Raw genomic sequence first — 20,280 nt, 5'->3', positions numbered from 1 at the left:
TGTCATAAATAGTGCAATTATCAAGGGGCTTTGAATTTTTGAGCAGGAAAAAGGGAGTGAATACTGCCAGTTTAAAAGAATTTCTCTGTTACTGACCAAGGTTTGTTTACAACTAAAACAAAAATAAAGTATTATGACTGTTAATGTATTTTCAGTTTATTTTTTATCTCAGCAGAGCTAGGGTTCTCTTTCTAGACCTGCACTTTGTTTTTGGCTATGCTTAGTGGAGTCATTAGAAGCAGGGGTAAATGTTCTATCATGCCAAATTTACGTGTTAGTGAAGATTCTCAATATTTAGATCAACTGGAATGTCATATCTTTAGAAGTCCCCCCAGCAGGTAGGTAGCCTAGGTAGTTCAGCCTCATGCGTGTACTCAGTAATCCTCTTCAGGGAGATTTGCAAGTTAATCTAACTCTCCCTTACAAGCCTCCCTTTGAGACAGCTAAATGAGCTTTAGTTTCCTCATGTTTTAGAGATCAGCTGAGAGGTATAAATTACTTGCTCAAGGTCAAAGAGAGTGGATGTATGTCTATAGAAATGTTTATTTAATATGTCTTCTGTTAAATCTACAATCAGACTTGTTTGAGAAGTGCATTGACCTGCAAGGGCAAAAATATTTCACACCAGAGACACCTTTTGGCTTTTTAAAAAAATGGTTTCTCTTGCTCCTAAAGCCACTGTCATGATCAGAGAATGACACACAGAAATTAAGCCAAAGCTCCTGTGGTAGGTAGCATTCTACTGCTATATTGTAGTTGTGGATTTAGCTTCATAATTTGGATGCAACATAAAGGGGGGGGGAGGGAAAGTAGAGTGACAGGGAGAAACACAAAGGGACTTTTTAAAATGTTACCTGGACTGAATTCTCTACATTAGTGAGGCAGGTGCAGATAACAGCAACACCAAGTAAACTCATTCAGCATTTCTGAAAGAAGATATGGGGTCCTATTGTAAAAGGAAAATGGCTTTATTTAGTATTGCTCAGAGGTAGCACAGGACTCATCTGCATAGACAGCATCCAGACAGGAAGAAGTAAAATTAGCATTGGTTTTCCAAAACTGGCAGTTGGTCACAGTGGCAGGCTCATATCCAAGTCCAAAAACTTCCAGGCATTTTTTCAGAAGCAGAAGATAATCCTCTGAGCTGTGGCACTTGGTTTCTAACTGCTTAACTCTTTCAGAAATAATCTCTGATTATGGATTGCACTCCAGCAATTTGCACTCACATAGCACTGGAGTTCCAAGGGAGTAGTCCCAGCTCTTTGTGGCCTGAGCCAGCTGTGTGTGGAAGTGCAAGCTGTGTGGTCCTGCAGGAGCAGGCTGGCAGCCTTGGCTGGCAGCCAGGCACTGCCTGCCCTGAAACTGCTGGGCAGACAAACGCAAGGATTTCTGTGCAAGTCTTACCTTCCTGTCCTGGAGGCAGCTTGACCATAGTACCAAGATAGTCCTGCCTCCTGCTTCAGCTATTTAGCTCTAGGAAGTTTGGTGTCATTTAAAGCTAAAGTCTCAGCTGAAGTTGTTTAATATTTTTTAACATGGCTGAGATGTTCCTTATTCATTCTGCTCTGTTTTCTAGGTTCTAAAGTCATTTAAAGTGTAGCTGGGGGGTTTACTGTGACAACTTTTACACTGTTTTTGTTCGGTGCTTCACAAGAGAGATGCTGATTTTTTTAATAACTTGCCTGTGCACAATTGCAGCTCTCCTGCAGCTTTTAACCGCTTAGTCATCTGCACCAAAACCTGGGTTCTCAGAAGATTTGCCAAGCCCCAATTAACCTACTGCAATCAGTTGGTATTAAGGGCCACGATACCTCAGTGGCTAGGGTTCAGCTTCTTACAGAGCACGCAGAGAAAGTGATTCCATGTAAAAAACTTTACCTAATCCTTGGCACAAAAAGGCCAGGACCTGTTTCTGTGTGCTAGAGAGTATTTGTATTGCATAACTTTCCAGAAAATCTAATATCCCAAAGTATTTTTGCTCTGCCAGTTCAAAGGGTAGGAACTGAAAGTAATCTCATAGATCATAAGTTTAGAGTCCTACCTTATTACTATTGCTGTTAGGGAAAAAAACAACCAAACTTTATTTAAAGTAATTCCTTGTTATGCCATAATCTAAACCTAAGACTGCAACCTCCCTTTCTATTCTAAAGCCAGAGAACCATAGCCTTGAGCTGCTGTGTGAGATAACAAGCAGGTTGCTCCCTTCATTGGTGCTCTAATTCTCCAGCTAGGAAGAGGGACTGATTGCTTACACATCTCAATCCTTAAGTGTAATATTCCAGAAATTCAAATTATGTTGTGCCCACAGAGCCATCCTTAGGGCAGCTGAAGTATCAGTGTTCTACTCTTGAGGTCTCAGCCAAGCTGTTCCCTGTAGAAGGTTTGCTGGGCCCAGCCAGGGACACTCTTGGTGCTGCTCAGTCCCACTGGATGCCAAGGAGCTCACAGCTCACGCTCCAGAGCTTCTTTGCTGTCTCATCATCCCGACCACGTGGAGATACGTACGCTGGCTGGCAATCACTGTAAGAAAAACATTCTTTTAATTCTTTCAAGTCTAAGATCTCCACCTACGATAGTACACTGAAATGTCTGTGTTAAGATTAGGGAGTTGCTCTCTATCAGCTTAATTCAAGACTAGTTCAAGAACGGTGGGAGCTATCCAGCAAATGAACAGGGGTTGGTGCTAAGCCACCATGAGAAAGATTTCTTTCCAACTAGCTAGGGAAGAATCTCTCCCAATGGCGCCAAGAACTGGCAAGCAAGTGTAGCTCTATCTGTTGTCTCAACTCTTAAAAGAAGTTTTGTGCATCCTGATTAATACCACTAAAAAGGCACATAGACTCCAACCAAGCTCTTCAGGAGCACATTTCCTAAAAAACACTGCAAAAAAGTCACTCAAACAGCCCTTCATTCTAAACTGTTTATCCCACTATATGCCCAAGAATAACACTGTAATAATAATTTATGGTACCCCCTTTCCATTATCATCTGAACTGTGGCTCCTTTCTTCTCAGTTCCTCCAGTCAGAAAGCACTCAGTCTGGAAAAGTGTTCTCAACTGTAACGCTGCAATAACTTGGGAGTTCAAGAGCACCGAAGAAAGGGCATCTTGTAAGGTTTCCATTTGGCTCAGTGTTTATAAATGGAGTCTTTAATATTCCTGAAATGACTGGTGGACTCCCACCTGTCCCATGCAAATTTTTTTCTTAATGTCTGCATTTGTGTTGTATACTCTATGGTCTGGAAAGCGAAAAAGATTCTAGGCTAGTCTAGTGTAAATTATGAATTAGTGTTGAAGCTGCTCATTTCCCACCAGGTCCAAAACTCCCTTTTTTAAATGAGTTTAAATTCTCCCAGTTTTCTGTACTTTGGGATACCAATGCTACATTTTTATCCTAAGACAGCCAGGGAAGACTTAAGATGCCTATTTATATATTCAGGTCTGACTAAGATGGTACTAACTCCCAAATGAAGATCAGGTGATGTCATTACAGAGACTAATCTGGTCACAAATCACAAGAAGAAAGCTTGGCAGAGACACAATGGCTCCAACAGCATCCATGTGAGGGAGGAGAAAAAAACCCACAACTTTTCATATTTATTCCCAAAAACCAGTATTGTTACAAAGCTCTACATGCAGTGGGAAGCTGGCAGACATATCTGTGGGAATCTGTTCAAATAGCAGTCTTCAAATATAAAATGATGATGACCTGAAACTACTCTGGGCTGTGGTTTTGGTGATGGGAAAAGGAGAACAATGTAGGGTCCTGCAGTAAGTAAAATAAGTCAAAAAATAACAGGTTTTCTAATGGGAGCTAAACAAGACCATTTCCATGACAGTGTGACAAACAGCCCAGCAAGAGTCCCTGCCAGCTGGTGGGTCTATCACACTGGAGGATGCAGTTATTTGGTCACATGCCAGACCTGAAAATTTCACCTGTCTCTGCAGCTCCATCAGCACTCTGAGCTCCCTGAGAGCACAAGCCCTTCTGCTCCAGTGGCGTAAAACTACGAAGGGAAATGAAGTGGTCTTCCCAGAACTTACTGAAGTGACCTAATTAACTACACAGTTCTACTGAAAAGTGATTTTCCCAAGTGTTAGGCAGGTCAGCATTAGAGCTCTGAGCATGTGACTGCCATTCCTGCACTTTGAGTACATAAATATTTCTAGCACTAAAGGACATGCTGTTGTATGAAGTGTTGCACAGGTCAGGTGTTTCTTCTAACATGATTGCAACAGACCTGGAAGGGGTAATGCTCTATTTGTCACCCTCAGTCTTACCAGCCAGCCTCTTACCTGGCCCCTTGTTAATGAAGAATGACAGTAAGGCCCATATTCCTCAGCCAATGAAGTTGCCTTCCACAGAGTATCACTTCATCAGCTTGCACCCACCTGAAATACTGTCCTGTCACAGACTCCAGCTCCTCAGCTACTGCACAGTAGATACTGGTCTGAGCTCCTTCGCAAGGCGTCTTCAAGAAGAAGGAGAATATCTTCCACAGCCAGGTCATTACAAATGAGTGCCGCACCAGTTCAGAATAGACAGACCCGGGATGGAGAGCGTTTGCTGTGACTTTAGTGCCTATGGCAAAATAAAGTCCAGGACAAATCTGCATGGATCAAAGTGTTTTTAAAAGAAGGATAAAATACTCCTCATTTCTACCTCTAGATATTCTATAACTTAAAGGAGGAGTCCTTTAAGTAGCATTGGATACAGAGAGTAAGTGAAGTCCTCTGTAGTTACTGCATGCTGGATGTGATAGATACACTTGACCTCTTAGCCAAATCAGCAGTAGTTTGGTACAGGCTCCAAAGAAGATAAAGGTCTGAGCCATAAATGGGCCAGAACTCCCCTAGGAACTCCACAGAGGCCAGCGAGTATCAGTGCACATACATTTGGAACACCATCAGGCAGTTAACACGAGTAGCACACGGCTTTTCCAGTACTCTTCTATCCAGGAACAAATAAGGTTGTGGATGCACTGAGTCTCGTGTACCTTTCCCACTCTAATTTGAATACAAGCCAACCACTCCATTCCATAAGTATTACAGCCTAAGTAAGTCTGTGCTGTAAGTCTCCTGGTTCTACAGGAGACTTACAGCACAGAGAGAGATATTTTCTTCCTGCAAAGAGCTCTCAGTGACATTTTCCTCAAACCATCCAATTTCTGCATAGACGATTTGCAGCCCTTTCTTCAGTCCACTCTCCCTGTGCACAGTGCTCAGACAGCCAAGCAGCCGAACAAACGCCCCTCTGAACTTGCCTTGCAGGCGCCTGGCCAGCTCGCGGGTGAAGAGCACGTTGGCCAGTTTGCTGTGACAGTAGGCAAGGCCACGGTTGTAGCTCTTCTCACCATGCAGATCGTGGAAGCGGATTCGGCCTCCGTGATGAGCCAGTGAGGACACGTTCACGATGCGGGCTGGGGCACACTGCTTCAGACGCTCCAGCAAGAGGAAGGTCAAGAGAAAATGACCTGGGGGGAGACGAAAGGTCATCCTTCTAGGTCATCCTTCTAGGTAGGGTTCTCCTGCTTGCTTACAGGTGGTATCTTACTGCTGCACTCATTTCAAGTCCAGGAAAAAGAAAATTTCTGTTAAATTTCCCTGAATTAACATCTACACTTTTTTAGGGCCTTCAGGTTCTGCTCCTCATCTTCAAAAAGCTAGAGCTGTCATACATTTCAAAATGTCCCAGGTAACACATATAGATATTTAGACTGGATCCCTGATATGCAAATACCACATTGCATCTCCAGAACTCTGACTCTGGCCCTCCATCCTTCCTGTAAAAGGAAGAATGAGGAAGAGAAAATCTGAAAGCAGGATTTTCCTTTGGCATTTTGCAACAGATATTCATGTTAGAAGATGATCTTTAAGGGCAATTCCAACCCAAATCATTTGACAATTCTGTGATTCCATATTGAGTGCAAACATGATTCCATTGGTCTTACCAAGGTGATTGACTCCCAGCTGCATCTCAAAGCCATCAGCAGTCTTGGAGTAAGGGCATAACATTACCCCGGCATTATTAATGAGAATATGGAGTTCCTTCTCCTCTGCAAGAAACAACAGACATCCTTAGACAAGGAAACAGAGAATGCAGACAAGAAGGTAGCACAAGTCATCCCTTGCTGTCTGACTTGCAGCTACATCACCTTAAAAAAAGGATACACATCTTCTACCACAAACTAGCTCATGGCCCTGCTGTGAAGCACAGTACCCAAGAGGTATAGACACAAGCAGGGTAGGGATTTGGTAATGGTTAGAAGAACAGACAGCAGTCCTTCGTAAAATATTCTTGCTAAAAAGAAGATTCTAGAGACTGTACCTGCTAGAAATCTCTCAGCAAATTCCCGGATGGACTTCGTATCAGCCAAGTCCAGTTTTTTTGGAATGACTTCCTGGTTCCCCGTCTCAGCTCGGATTTCACTGGCTGCAGCTTCTGCCTTTGCTGTGTCTCTGCAGGCAAGAATTACCCTTGCACCTGCAAGGAGGGGAGGGGGGGAATAACAGGAACAGGAACTGAGACCACTGGAGCACACTGGATGAGCAAGGCTGTGACAAGCAGGCTGACCATGCCCAGCAATTACAAACAATATATTGTTTAGAGAACTAGCATCGGTCAGGGGGGTGGCTGGAAGAGACAAATCGTTTCCCACTCAAGTGTGAGTTGCAATCCTGCTGAAAGATGATTTCAGACCAGGCAAATGCACATCTTAAGTGCTTCTGTCCATGTTCTCCCAGGTCAGGAGTGCATACAACACTGATATGATAGGGTTGTTATCTGCCTCTATAATGGGAACATCAAGCCAGGAGCACAGAAGGGTGATGGATTCCAGCCAGAGTAATTTCTAAATGGATTGTGAACAGGTAGTTTAATCTTCTTACCAGTTAGCCAATGACATTTACATCAAATTAGCTTGAAACATAACTAAAGCACACAGTGGTGGACCTGTGGCATTTCCCATGTTCTTACAAGCAGAGTCCAGGAATTTCCCCAGTCCTCTCAAATCAGTTGCAATGCAACACATTTTCATGTCCCCAAGGCAACATTTTTGGAGTCCAAGCAATGAAAACAGTTGAGAATCTGGGAACTTGCACCTCAGTGGTTACATCCTATGAAGGAACAGCCCTCGGCTCATTTGCACTAACTCTGGAATCCAGTTTACTTCAATGTAAGCCTACAACACGTCTTCCTTAGGTCCAGAAAAGGGGCTACTGACACAAGGCACAGCCACTCCGGCCGCAGAAGGATGCCTGCTGACGAGACTGCACTTGCCTCTTTGCGCGAGGTCTCTGGCGGTCTCCTTCCCGATGCCTGTGTTGGCTCCTGTGACTATCACCACCTTCCCCTCCAGCCTTGCCGTCGACTTACACCGTCCTCCAGCGACATACCGCCTGCAAGAGGGGAGGCACCAGTCACTTCTGCCTCCTTAGCGGGCCCCGTCCGGGGCTGAGCACCCAGAATCTGGGGGTTCGCATCAACACTCGGGCTCACCGCTGTGCCCAGGGAGTCACGGGCGCCCTCACCTGAGGCGGCTGGTCACAGAGAGCGGGACGGCGACAACGCGGCCCCGATCCCCCGCGCTTCCCCGAGTGCCGCCCCGCCCTCGGCGCCCGCCCCGTCCTTGCGTCAAGTGGAGCCACGGCTCCTATTGGCTGCTGCCGCGCGCGCCGGGACCTTTTGGCCAATGGGCCGCGCCGCCGCGCCCTGAGGAGAACGCGGGCCCCGCCCCCTGCCGCGCCTCCGCGAGCGCGCCGGTGCCGGAACGGAGCCCGGGGAACGCGCCGGGCGCTGCTGAGCGAGCCCCGGCAGCGCGGCACACTCCAGCCCCGGTCAGCGGGGCGCTGGAGCTGGGCACGCCGGAATAACTCCGACCCCAGCGCGGGCTGCAGAACGGGACTCCCGCTGTTCACACTCCCGCCACACACACACACACACACGGGCGCCGCTCTGCGGGCCTACGCGAAGGGCAGGGGCTGCGCTCGGTAAGACGCACCTGATGTAGGGCGCTGCCACGAAAAGAAAGACGGGGACGGAGACGGCGGCGCCCAGCGCGGCTTCCCAGCAGGTGAGCATCGCTGCCGCCGGCCACCCGCGCACCGCCAGCGCCCGGCTCCCGGCAGTCCCGCCCGCCCCTTTGGATCCGCCTCCGCCCCTCCCGCCTTGGCCTCGCCCACAAGCGCACCGCCACACCTCCAGCACCGGGCCGCGCCCCCGCCGGGAGTACCCGTGGGTACGCCTGCAGCCCTCTGCTTTTTACTCCACCTGCGTCCCTCGAAACGTTCTGGAACGCGCTCCTCAATTAAGGAGCCGAGATATGTCTGCAGAGACAGCGCAGCGCCGGCTCTCGGCAGTGACATTTGACACACATTTTTACAACTCCCCGCCGAGGTTCATGTCATTAACGCTGGCAAGGGGCGTGCAGCGATGTACACGTGGGCAGGCGCCCAGGCCTGGGAGCAGCGCGGGGCGGCGGGTCACGCCGTGCCGGGGAGCCCCGGGGTCGCACCAGCGCTGCCGGCCCGGGGCGCTCCGTGGCGGCGGCGCACGAGCGCCCCGCGCGGCGCGGGCGCGGCCGCATTCCCGGGACTACAGCTCCCAGCAGGCCGTGCGCGAGCCGGCCCCGGCGGCGGAAGCGCCGGGCGGGGCAGGGCCGGGGGCTGTGGGGCCATGGCGGGCCGCGGGTCCGCGTCCTCCGAGCACCTGGAGCGGCTGCACGAGATCTTCCGCGGGCTGCACGGGGACCTGCGGGGCGTCTCCGAGCGGCTGCGGGGCAGCGCGGCCGGTGAGGCGGGGAGGGGGAGTGGACGTCCCTCGGGGCACGGGCGGGGCCGCGGTCCCTCCGGCCGGAGGTGCCCCGGCGGCTGCGGGGCCGTGGCGGGAGCAGCTGGGAAGGCTGTGTCCCTTCAGGACTTTGTGTGGGGGGGTTGCAGGTGTAGCGATTGGGGACGTCGCTTCTGGCAGGCGCTTGCTGGGAGGAGGCGGGAGGCTCTGCCGTGTGCTGCTTTCAGCTGCTGCCGTGTCCTGCAGCTTTGCAGTGTGTGGCTTCACTCCCCTGGAGCTCCTCTGCTCTGGCAAATTTCATCTCCGCTGGCAAGCAGTGCCGTGCTAGGTTCACAGCATCAGTCTCCGAGGAGGAGTTGTTATTTGGATGCTGTTTCACGCTGTTTCTATTTGAACTGCAGAACAGGAGGCTCAGGGGTGACCTCCTGGCTCTCCACAACCACCTGAAAGGAGGCTGCAGCCAGGTGCGGGCAACCCGGGACAGGACAAGAGCCTGTCAGTCTTAAGCTGCACCAGGAGAAATTAACGTTGGACATTAGGAAGAATTTCTTCGCAAAAAGGGTGATTAGACATTGGAATGAGCTGCCCAGGGAGATGGCGGAATGACCCTCCATGGAGGTGTTTAAGGAAAGACTGGATGTGGCACTCAGTGCCATGGTCTAGTTGACAAGGTCAGGTTGGACTCAGTGACTGCAGAGGTCTTTTCCAGCCTAATTGAATCTGTGATTCAGTAATAACTGCAGTGCTTTGGGGGTTTGGGGTTCTTGTCCCCACCTTTTTTTTAATTTGCTAGCTTTGTTGGATTCACAGTTAAATCCTCATTGGGAGAAATAGAAGCACTTTTTATTGTCAGAACTTCCCAGAAGCGTCTGTAGATTTGTTGGAGAATGTTTGCATTTTAAATGACTGTTTTAAAAGTCTGGTTTGTGCACTCACAAAATAGAGAAAACGTATCATTCTAGCCACACTAGAATTATTAGAATTAAGTTGTGTTAGAAGCATAACCTAGTTTTATGGGTGTTCTTTATACCACGCCAGAGGATAAAATGCTCTGACAGAACACTCCTCTGTAAGGATCTGTGCTTCTGATTTGGTCCTTGATACTTGGAAATGTTCTGAGAAGCAGAAAGGGGAGCGATGTGGCAAGGGGAATTTTGCGAGTGTCATTGAATGCCTCTGATTGAACCCTTCCCATGAGAAATGTAATCCATGGCTGCTCTGAGCTGCTGTGGTTCAGCTCAGGTTTTGTACCCCAGTGGTGGCAAGGGCTGTCAGCCACGTTCTGCTGTACTGTTCATTCTGCCACAATTGATCAGTTTTGTGTGAAATCATAAAGACAGTTTGTTCAGAATATACCAGTCTGCACTGGATAACACAGAGCATGAAACACTAAATGTCCTGTTTCCTACCGGGCTTTCTGTTTAATAATGAGTTAAATTCAGGGTCACAGTCCTTGTCATCAGCATTTCCAGGAAGTTTGGTACAAGAAAGGTGTTGAACTCCACAAATGACAGTTTGCAAACCTCACTTAATTTCACTAGTGGTCAACAAGGATGAAAAACTTAAAAGGAGCAGTACTTTTTCTGGTAGAAATCCTTATTTTCCTATAGAAATGAGCAAGATCAGTTTCTTAGTGAAGTAAAACTTTGTCAGGTCTCCTTGACACTGTGGTAGTCATGTGCAATGGATTCTGAGCCATGGGCTTAAATGGAGTATTTGCAGGCAACTTTTTTTGCAATGCTTGGGATTTTTTTTCAATAGATTGCAAATAATTGCAAGTTGAATTTTCAGACATGCTAAAAAATTTTAATACAACTGTTCTATTTTTTTTTCCTGCAAAAATCCTGGCACTATTTTTTGGAAGTATTTCTAAGACAGTTTAACATTTAGTATTTTGTCTATTTGGTAGAGTCATTCTACTCTCCTAATGTTCTTCGTTTGCTCCTTGTACTTAGGAGGAGGGAAGTGTATATTTATTTTTCAAGTCATCTGATCTTGAAATATTCAGGAGGTGATAAAAGAGACATTGGAATACTCTTTTAAGACAATTCACATGCTCCAAAAGCAAAACAGAACCTGTAGTCCTTGGGACATCTATGAGGGGAAGAGGTTTGGAAATGCTGTTTCACTCTGTATAAACAAGATGACAGAGGGGAAGCAATCTGGATAAGTTTCAAATGATGTCTCTTCCTCTACATGAATTCAGTTAGCTGTACTTTCCAGCTGAATCACTTTGTAACTGATTGGAAATAAATCAGGTAAATAAATCAGCTCATCAGTTGATGAGCTTGTGGGTAATGCTGCCCTGGCACAGGCACTGCTGCAGCATTTTAGAGTTCTGTCTGTGTGCTTTGAGTTGTGGTTCAGTGCAGAGCGACACCAAGTGAATCTCTCGGTGTATTTTGGTGTTTCTGGATACCAGCCAGATCCAGTAGAACATTTTCAAGCCACATTGCTGGATTTCTTGTTGGGCTGTAATCAGAAAGGTCTCAAGCTATTGCTGCTTGGCTTCTTAAACCATTCCATGACTCTATGCTATTTGGAAGCTGGCATTTCTTTGGCTGCAGGCTTATCTTATTAGTCTGCACAAGGAAATGCTGCTTTTCCAGATTTGTGATGGGTTTCCATGACTTTGAAATAGCAAAGTGGGTTTAAGAGGCACTGCTTGAATCAGATTAGTGAAATGACCTGTACAAAACAAATTACTGACTTCCAAAGGCTGTTTTTCCACAGTTCATGTCCACGATTTCACTTGTAACCCAGCTGCACAAACAATGGCATCAGCACAAATGTATATGGTGGCAAATCGTGGAGGAAGTTGAGGAGAGTATATTTAAGAACCTCTTAAGTCAGCATTTCCCTCTGAATAAATTGGGACGTGAAATTGCATTTCCTGATACCAGCTGATGTGTAATATATTAACAGCCATGATGTAGCTTAGCCTGTAATAATTCCGTGTGTTGCGTGAGACCACAGCTACTTCTTTAGATGATGGGTTTTAGTTCTGTCTTAAGTTCTCCACAGTTCAAATTCTGGGCTTAATCTGAATTTGAACTGAGAAGGAAAGCCTACAGCTTAGGTGTGTTGTATATGTGAGAGGAGCTACATACCAGTGTTCTGAACACACCAAATCTTTTCCTATCTTCTGTTGAGATCTCAGTGGTGTAAAAGCTACTTCTTTTGCAGAGGACTGTTCTTACCAAAAGGCATTATCAAGTGAATTTTTTTACTGCGATGATGGTTTTATAATGTTGTGTGTAATTTTGTCTTTAATCAAATTGGAGGAGTTTTACCAAGAGGGCAGTCTACAATTTCTGCTGCCTAGAATTTTTTTTAAGACTGAATAATCATACTCTTTTGAGAGAGGTGAATTAAGCTAGGTGCATAGTTATCAGATTTCTGATAGAGTTCGGGTTTGTTTGCAGTACTCTACAACAGCCCTCTGGTGTTCATCTTCAGTGCTTTTGCAGATTACAGAATGTGGTTTTGCTCAGTTGAGATAAGGAAAGTTTCGGATTTAGACTTTCATCAATGGTGGATGTTAGATATGCTATGATATGCTATGATATGATATGATATAAAAAATACATGCATTAAGGTTTTGTTTAAAACTAGAGTAATAGCAGTGAAACCCATTCTTTGGTCTCCAAAGCCCTAGGTACACAGATCTGGGTAAATTGCTGTCTCAAACAACTAAAATGTCTAGTGTTGTTGGCTGATTCAAACAATTCATGTCATCCCACAAGAGGGAAGCATTTGGGCTTTACTTTGTGAACCTGAGATGATACCTTGGTGACATCTTTTATCTCAGAGAACTCTGGAATGCTTATCCTTTGTACTTTATGACCACAGGAATGCAGAGTGCCAGATGTCCCAGGACCCTCAGGACTCACTTGAGAATGTAGATTGACCTGATGTTCTGTTCAAATCCAAATTATAGTTTCAGCCTTCAGAAACCTTGCCAAGTGTTTCCAAAAAATAAGAAATACATTTGTGAGCTCTTTACCAATGTGACTTCTTTGCTATTATTTCACACTAAATGTTTTTCAACATGCAATCCTGTCAGTAGACATTGAAGGACAGTAGGTCAGAAAAATATTTGAAAAATTATTTCTTTTGTCTACCAGAGGCACTGTTCAGAATTTGGAAGAGAAATTTCTACTCTCTTGCCCCACTCCCATCTGAAAAGTTGTCATAAGAACAAGCTGTTCCCATTTGAGATAAATTTTGACCTGGTGCTCTGCAGCCAGCCATCTGTGGCAGCTTCCTTGTTTTTAATGGATTGAGTTGGAGTTCTGTTGTCATTTCTCTATAGTTTATCTGACATACTGGTTTTACTTTCCCAGAGGAGAAGAAAAAACTGGTTCGAGAATTCGATGAGAAGCAGCGTGAAGCCAACGAGACGGTGAGTGTGAGGCTTCCAGCCTTCCTGATGGATGGAAGACTGCTGCCTTAAAGGACAGTACTTGCAAATGTTACTTTTTTATGGATCCTATTCTGGAAGGCAGGAGTTTAAGTTTTTTACTGTCTGATGATTGATCTGATAGTTGTGTGTGTTAAGACTGTTGTGTATACTTATATGCATGCATAAATATAGGTACATGTTCTTATGTATTTTTTCAGGGGTTTTTGAATGCTGGGTTTTGATAACTGCCTTTACTTTGTTGCAGAAAGTAGAGGGGTGGAGGTGTAATTAAAATTGCTAGAGGTTTTAGGGCAGGAATGTAGAGAATCTTCTGCCTGGGGTTTTTTATTGCCCTACTATCTTTTTTCATGTTGGTCTTAGCCTGTCTGATCTTTCTGTAGTAGTGCATAGGCTTGCTGGACAGCACGGGATACGGAACAGCACCAAAAAAGCCATGTGACTCGTCTTTTGAAACAAGACATTATAGATGAAGCTTTCTTTTCTTATTTCAGTGTGCAGTTTGTTAGGCTGTTCTTTGGTCACAGCTGAACATGGTGCTTATTCCCCTTACTTACTGGGGTTTATTGACTGGTACCACTAGGTGATGTATGAGAGAGAGCTGTGTAATATGGGCTGTGAGAGCTCATATTAGCATACAGCTTTAAGCATTTTGAATTTGTTACAGCTGTTACCAGAGGTTGATGTGAAAATTCACGCATCCAGAATCTCAGATTGTAACTCCAGTTGCCAAGCCTGGATGTTCAGAGCATGAATTTAGTGCTGTGCCTATCCATGCAATAGATCTGAATGAGGAGATGGCTGAGGTACTCAACATCTTGTTTACCTCAATCTTCAGTAGTAGCCTCTTTTCCTAATCTCTTTGGTTAGTGGACTGCCATGCCAGGACCATGGGAGCAAATTCCTTCCTTTAGGGGATGACCAGGTTCATGACCACATGAGAAACCTGAACATACATACATCTATGGGACCTGATGAGATGCATCCTGAGGGAATTGGAGTCCTGAGGGAATTGGCTGATGTAGTTGCTAAGCCACTGTTCATGGCATGTAAAAAAGTCATAACAGTCAGTTGAAGTCCAAGGTGATGCCCCACCCTGGCATCAGGATGATGTCCCTGGATGCCGCATCCCTGGAAGTATTCAAGGACATTATTCAGCCTGGTCTAGTGGAAGGTGTCCTTACTCATGGCAGGGGTGTTGGAACGAGGTGGTCTTTAAGGTCTCTTCCAAACCAAACCATCCTATGATTCTGTCTCTGTTGCACAGATGTAATAGAAAGCTGATACCCATCCTATAAATGCTTAAACTATAAGAAAGTGAGAATTGCAAATTTTGAAATTTAGAGTTATATGTTATGGAAAAAAAATCAAGTGTTTAAGCTTTGGATTTTTTATTTTTTTTTTACTGCAGTGTTCTGTATCTGAAAATGCACATGGGCTCAACAGCATTGGGTAGTGTGGTGTACTCCATGCTAGATGGGGTGTGGGGTTTAGGGTTGTCCCCCTCAGCCCGTCCAACACAAACATGTGTAATCCCTTCATCTGGTGCTGAGTTTTGAGTATGGCTGCTGCTGAGAATAGATTTGGTGCTTTAAGGAATAAACATGCTTTCTTTTGTTAAAGCTGCGGGAAATGGAGGAAGAGCTGAAGTACGCTCCTGTGCCTTTCCGCAACCAAATGATGAGCAAAATCCGAGCCTACAGGAGAGACCTGTCCATGTTCCAGAGGGAGATGAGAAGCACAGATTTGGGCTTGGGCCGTGGAAACCAAGGCGATACAAAATATGGAATCTTTGCCACAGAAAATGAACAGAGTGTAAGGATTAGATGTCAACTTTATTTAACTGTGCTGTGATTGTGCAAAAGCAGTATCGCAGATGCGTTGTTTACAGTGTTTCTACTTTAATCCATCTCTATGCTTTTATAACTCCTTGTATATCTCTCTGCATGTAACATGAATATCTTAGGGAGGAGAAAGAACACCTGGAACTCAGAGGAGAGCTTTTCTGTTCTAAAAGAAAGATAGGAATGTAATCAAAATGGAGCTCCTTGAAAGCCATGTGGTTAGTAATTTGCGCAACATTCTGTACCGAAACTCTTTGTTTAATCATTCCACAGGTTTCCCTTCCTGCAGAAGGGAAAACACAGAAGTGATGCTACTTAATGAAAAAAAGGTTAACTCACCTAGTTCTAATCTCCAAAACTAGTAAAGTGTGAATCATGCATTGTGTAGGTTCTTTGGTAGAATTATCTTTTAAGCAATTGTAGTGTAAATAATTTCAAGAAAATATAAGGATTTTTCATCTAGCACTTTTTTCACTATGGTTTTGCTGCTACAATGCAAAAAGTACATAAATTATTTGTTTACCAGATAGGCTTAGACATATCTGAGTTAGTGAGACTGAATCTCCTTATTGTCTTCAAAGTGCTGTCATCTGTACAGAAAGTTCATGGAGGTGGGCTTTTCATTTTTCTGCCTTAGATGAGGCCAGTTTTGAGGGGGGTTCTTTGCTTAGTATTTCTTTCTGCTGTAGGGTGGGAAATTTTTGCATTTGATTCCTCTTGACTGATTACTCTAAAACCTGAGAGCAGGGTGATAGATTAGACTTTCTGAAGCTTAAGAAAACACTTTATTTTGAGCTACCTTCTGACCCCAAGGTCAGCAAACATTCCTTATCCTCTAGCCCAGGCTACTGGCATGAAAAGAGGATCTTTGTTACTTAGCAGTCCATCTGTTAGTGCTGTTTGTTCCTAATCCTTTTGACTGTAAACTCTTAAAGATTTCCCTGGCAACCAACTATGAAGTCAAAAATAAGGCTGACGTTAAATGTGAATGGAAGTAAAGGTTAGCATCTGGAAAAGAAAGGTAATATATTCACGTAATGTTCTTTGATGGAAAAGTAAATTGCTACAAAGACAGTTTTTTGGAACTGTTTTAACTCTTCAGTGCTGTATCCTTTTTAGATTTGGTCATAATCTTACAAGGTGAACAAGGCTCAGCCGAAATTAACTGGGTTGCATCAGTTAACATAAGAAGTATGTACAGCTAATACAAATGGATGGCCTGTGGAGTCACATTCTAACTTTTTAGTGTCACAAGCCTAATACTTCTGTCTTTGTGCTTAATGGTTAAGCATCCATTATTTTTCAGACTAACCTGCAGTCACAGAGGGTGCTGCTTCTCCAGGGCACAGACAGTCTGAACCGAGCCAGCGAGAGCATCGAGCGCTCGCACCGAATCGCTGCTGAAACCGACCAGATCGGCACGGATATCATCGAGGAGCTCGGGGAGCAGCGGGAGCAGCTGGAGCGCACCAAGAGCAGGGTACGCAGGAAACTGGGCGCTGCTTTGAAACAATCTGATGTTACCTTGTGGGAACTGCATGCCGGGAATTACTCTCAGGGACCTTCCTAGGCATAGTCATCCGATTGGATATCTCTACAGACCAAATTCGGGCTGCCACATTTCGGTATGTTCTCATAAAAGAAAAATAATTACTGTAGAAGGGTCCAAAGCATGATGGCCAAATGTCTGCTGCTGTATCTGTGCAAGATTTGCTAGAAAAAATAGCATTACTGAAAAAGTTACAGATTGGAAAATTGTTAAGGAGTTGCCTTGTTACTAGGTTACTAGTTAAATTTAAGATTTTGGAAGCAGTTAGCAAGTTTTTTAATGAAATTAAATTTAGTAGAACACTAATTACTTAATTACTAGCTTTCCAATATTTGCAGGGAGGGAGAAAATGTCAGAGAAGTTGTCTGTTCCTCATCCTTGGTTCAACAAGTTCTACTTCTGCTGCAAAAGCTTCAAAAACTAGTTCACTTGTTTGCACACATATGCAAACATGACAATTTTATTTTTGAACTAACAAACTGTGTGTGTGCAAGGAATCCCGAGTGCAAAGCTTTTAGGTGGATGCCTTCAGGGGACACTGAGTTTGGCAAATAAGCCCACTCAGACAAAACATAAAGCATACCCCTGCTTTTGGGAGTTCTTTCTACTCATTGCAACAAAGCCTGTAGCTTTTTCATTTAAGTACTTCTGTAATTTCAGTCAGAATTTGATTTGTCCTATTCCAAAATTTGGGTTAGAAAGCAGGATATGAAATTGATCTTAAGATTTGTAGGTATAGTTTTTGTCTGTTAGCTAATAAAAAACATTGCAGTCCTTCAGGCATCACAGTCTCCCAACAGATCGTTCACATCAGCATAGAATTGTTTAGGTTGGAAAAGGCCTTAAAAATCATTGAGTCCAACTGTTAACCCATCACTGCTGTGTTCATCACTAAACAACGTCTGTGACTTCTACTGTGAGCCTCTTAGGCAATGAATTGTGGAATTGTGTGAACCACACATTCCAACTGGAAGCAGACTTTCTTCGTACTTGTTCTTTCATAGTGAAGATTGGAAATTACTAAGCTCCCAGTGGTCTTAATAGTTTTCTTCCCAGCTTTGTCCATCTCAGTGCAAAGAAACATACAAGGAATTTTGCAGTTGAGGGCAATATGTTAAACTGCAGAGGAATCATGCAGGCTGGTGTCTGTGATGTAAGTGACCTGGCTTACCCTTCACTTCCCTAGAATGTTTGGAAGTGGAATAGTGAAATCTTACCTGGAGACCAGTGGCCATGCAGCATGAATTGTGTCTGTGAAACAACAGCTTTTTTAGTTGTCTGTAACCTCACATCATTGCATGTTTCTTGATAGCTGACTGGGTGTGCTGGGCAGTTCATTTCTGGACAATACAAATCTGAAATGGATTATCCATTAACAGCTCAGAGCTTGTACCCACTGGGTCACACAGACCTCTGGGTGCAACAGAGTTCTCTCTGTGATAGAACTTGAGCAGCATTTCAAACACTTTGATAGGCACTGGGGTGAACACCTCAGTATCACTTTCTTCTGGTGTTAACAGAAATAAAACTTAATGAAAGAAGTTAATACTATTTTTCTGATATTTGTATATTAATTAAAGAGGCAGAAAGTGGTCTCAAATTGCATATCTTTGTATGTATCTAAGGGAGAGTATACAGAAAAGTCTTTATTTCTCCTTAGGAAAGAGGCAATGCTTCCAGCTGCTATTGTGGGTAAAAAACAATGTTGTGTCTCAGTTTTGAGAGGACATGGTCATCCTTGGTTCTGTAATTCATTGCAGCATTTCAACACCAGCTGCTTTCATGTGCATCTTTCCAGAGTTGATGTGTGCTTGTTTAACTGACAAGTAACTTCTGTCTCTCCTCAGTTGGTGAATACAAGTGAGAACTTGAGCAAGAGTCGCAAGATTCTACGCGCCATGTCTCGGAGGTGAGCGGTGTGGCTGACAGCAGCATGGGGCATTGGTGCCTGCTGGATTTAATACAAATCCTGGGGAAAAACAGAATGTCAGCTGGGACTGCAGGCAGGTTTTAGGAAATGTGTAAACAGAACGTGTGCCCACATGCGGATGCTAATTTGTGTGTTTTCCTTGCTGGTAATTGCTTAATGGAGTAAAAGGCTGAACAGCACTGAATGTGTGCTGTTTGGTCAGGATGATGTGGGGTCTTCAACTATCCAAACCAGGGTGAGGACAGAAGCAAGTTACCGTGACTTGCTCATGGTGCCTTCAGATGCCACTCATTCAGGCTGGGAAAAGCTGTGCCATAAATCACTGCAGCATTGGGCTGTTTAGCCCGTACCAATGCCCTAGAGCAGTTAGTCAGTCTTAGGCTGGCCCATGAGACACTCTGAGCCACAGCATGTACTATTTTGATGGCTAAAACCTTGGCTTCTTAAGTGGATTTGCAGTTTAGCTATATTGTTTAATTAGTCTTAAAAACCCAGTTCATAGACTGTATTCCCAGCAGCTACTTTTCTCCTCACAACCTTTCCTTTATGCCCATTGCTAAAGGAAGTTGTGATAACTGTCTACTTTTCCGTAGTAAAAGTACTTTATTATTTTGAAATTTTAGCTTTCCTTCAGCAACACACTTCCAAGTAAAAGTACCACAAAGAGGATTTTTTAGCACAGGACTTCAAGTATTGTTTTCCTCTTTGCTTGACTGAAGGAGTAGGCACATACAGAGCAATTATCTGCCTTCTGTGGGACATGTGAAGAGGAACAGACAGAATTTCCAGGAAAACATGAGTAGTGAACTATTGAGTTTGGCCCTTTCTGCTTGTTAAGAGCTTTTTGAAAAGCACAGTGTTGGTCTTGCTGAAACAGGGAAGGGAAGATGGTGATCTGAATCTAGAATCTGCTTTCATAAAAAAAGCTAGGAAAAAAACAGACTCGGGTTTTTATTTTTTAACTCTAGAGTAACCACAAATAAGTTGCTGCTGTCAATTATCATCATCCTGGAACTGGCCATCCTAGGAGGTGTGGTCTACTTCAAGTTCTTTCGCAAGAAATGAACCTTCATGCCCAAGCTGAGCTTTTCCACTGATGAGGAATAGGATGGGCTATCTGCTCCCTTTGACTGTCTGAGGGTTGAACTGAGTTATGAGACAGCACATTCAGCTGAAACTGTACTGACATTTGAAAGACAGAGAATGGGAGTAAAAAGAAACAGGCTTGAACTACTGGTAAGATTAATAAGAAGGTAATAAATATTTTATTGTCTCATTTTGTATATACTTAACTAAATGAATAAATCTTGCTATGTAATAAAGTAGCCACTGATCAATGGAAAAGCTAGTTTATTTAAAAACTGAGACGTTAACAGTATTTGCCAAGTGTTGACAATCTGTCCACTCAAGTGCCTCAGCAGAGCTCTGTAGTGTCCAATAGATCCAAGACGGGTTCTTAAATCCTCACTTGCTCTTCACTGTCAGATTCATCTGGAGAGCTGGGTGTTGGGAGTCCATCAAAAGCGATGTGTGCTCCTTCCCTTGTCTGCCCAAAGCACGTTGCTATCACATCGACTGCAAGGCGAGCAGTTGCTTTCACTGCCTCTTGAGAAGCTCCGAGCAGTGGATTGACTTCAACCATGTCTACAGCTGAAAGCATTCCTGTGAAAGTGATTTGCAGCTCTGTTACTCTGACAAAGGGTACAGTCTTCTGCACGCTTTTGTTCACAGCTTTTTGTTCATCGT

General features: G+C 44.5%; 3 protein-coding genes across 3 annotated transcripts in view; 1 reads left to right on the top strand and 2 right to left on the bottom strand.

The window, feature by feature from the left end:
- Positions 1–568: 568 nt before the first annotated feature.
- LOC121340832 (retinol dehydrogenase 12-like) lies at positions 569–8,130 on the bottom strand. Its single transcript, XM_041413892.1, has 7 exons — positions 8,001–8,130; positions 7,280–7,398; positions 6,329–6,484; positions 5,952–6,056; positions 5,265–5,474; positions 4,393–4,582; positions 569–2,520 (listed from the first exon to the last, which is right to left on the bottom strand). The coding sequence occupies exons 1-7, from the start codon at positions 8,078–8,080 to the stop codon at positions 2,418–2,420; spliced, it is 963 nt and encodes a 320-aa protein (XP_041269826.1). The 5' UTR covers positions 8,081–8,130; the 3' UTR covers positions 569–2,417.
- Positions 8,131–8,640: 510 nt separating this feature from the next.
- VTI1B (vesicle transport through interaction with t-SNAREs 1B) lies at positions 8,641–19,878 on the top strand. Its single transcript, XM_041399032.1, has 6 exons — positions 8,641–8,789; positions 13,135–13,193; positions 14,835–15,026; positions 16,362–16,535; positions 18,452–18,513; positions 19,503–19,878. The coding sequence occupies exons 1-6, from the start codon at positions 8,675–8,677 to the stop codon at positions 19,597–19,599; spliced, it is 699 nt and encodes a 232-aa protein (XP_041254966.1). The 5' UTR covers positions 8,641–8,674; the 3' UTR covers positions 19,600–19,878.
- Positions 19,868–20,280, bottom strand: part of ARG2 (arginase 2) — a 23,552-nt gene continuing 23,139 nt past the window's right edge. The window contains exon 9 of the mRNA XM_041399926.1: positions 19,868–20,196. Coding sequence (XP_041255860.1) covers positions 19,991–20,196 — 206 coding nt within the window. The 3' untranslated portion in view covers positions 19,868–19,990. The remainder of the gene's footprint in view (positions 20,197–20,280) is intronic.

Source organism: Onychostruthus taczanowskii, unplaced genomic scaffold, assembly GCF_017590055.1.
Source record: "Onychostruthus taczanowskii isolate IOZ18803 unplaced genomic scaffold, ASM1759005v1 scaffold1, whole genome shotgun sequence".
Taxonomy (NCBI): Eukaryota; Metazoa; Chordata; class Aves; order Passeriformes; family Passeridae; genus Onychostruthus; species Onychostruthus taczanowskii.
This window is presented reverse-complemented; position numbering and strand designations above follow the sequence as displayed.

Bases quoted from the DNA above. Each gene is read 5' to 3' on its own strand.
- LOC121340832 (XM_041413892.1), bottom strand. From the start codon at position 8,080: ATGCTCACCTGCTGGGAAGCCGCGCTGGGCGCCGCCGTCTCCGTCCCC. The intron at 7,399-8,000 runs GTGCGTCTTACC...CCCCTCTTGCAG, and splicing joins GTGGCAGCGCCCTACATCAG to GCGGTATGTCGCTGGAGGAC. The intron at 4,583-5,264 runs GCAAGTTCAGAG...ATTTTGCCATAG, and splicing joins GCTGGCCAGGCGCCTGCAAG to GCACTAAAGTCACAGCAAAC.
- VTI1B (XM_041399032.1), top strand. From the start codon at position 8,675: ATGGCGGGCCGCGGGTCCGCGTCCTCCGAGCACCTGGAGCGGCTGCAC. The intron at 13,194-14,834 runs GTGAGTGTGAGG...CTTTTGTTAAAG, and splicing joins AGCGTGAAGCCAACGAGACG to CTGCGGGAAATGGAGGAAGA. The intron at 18,514-19,502 runs GTGAGCGGTGTG...TTTTAACTCTAG, and splicing joins CTACGCGCCATGTCTCGGAG to AGTAACCACAAATAAGTTGC.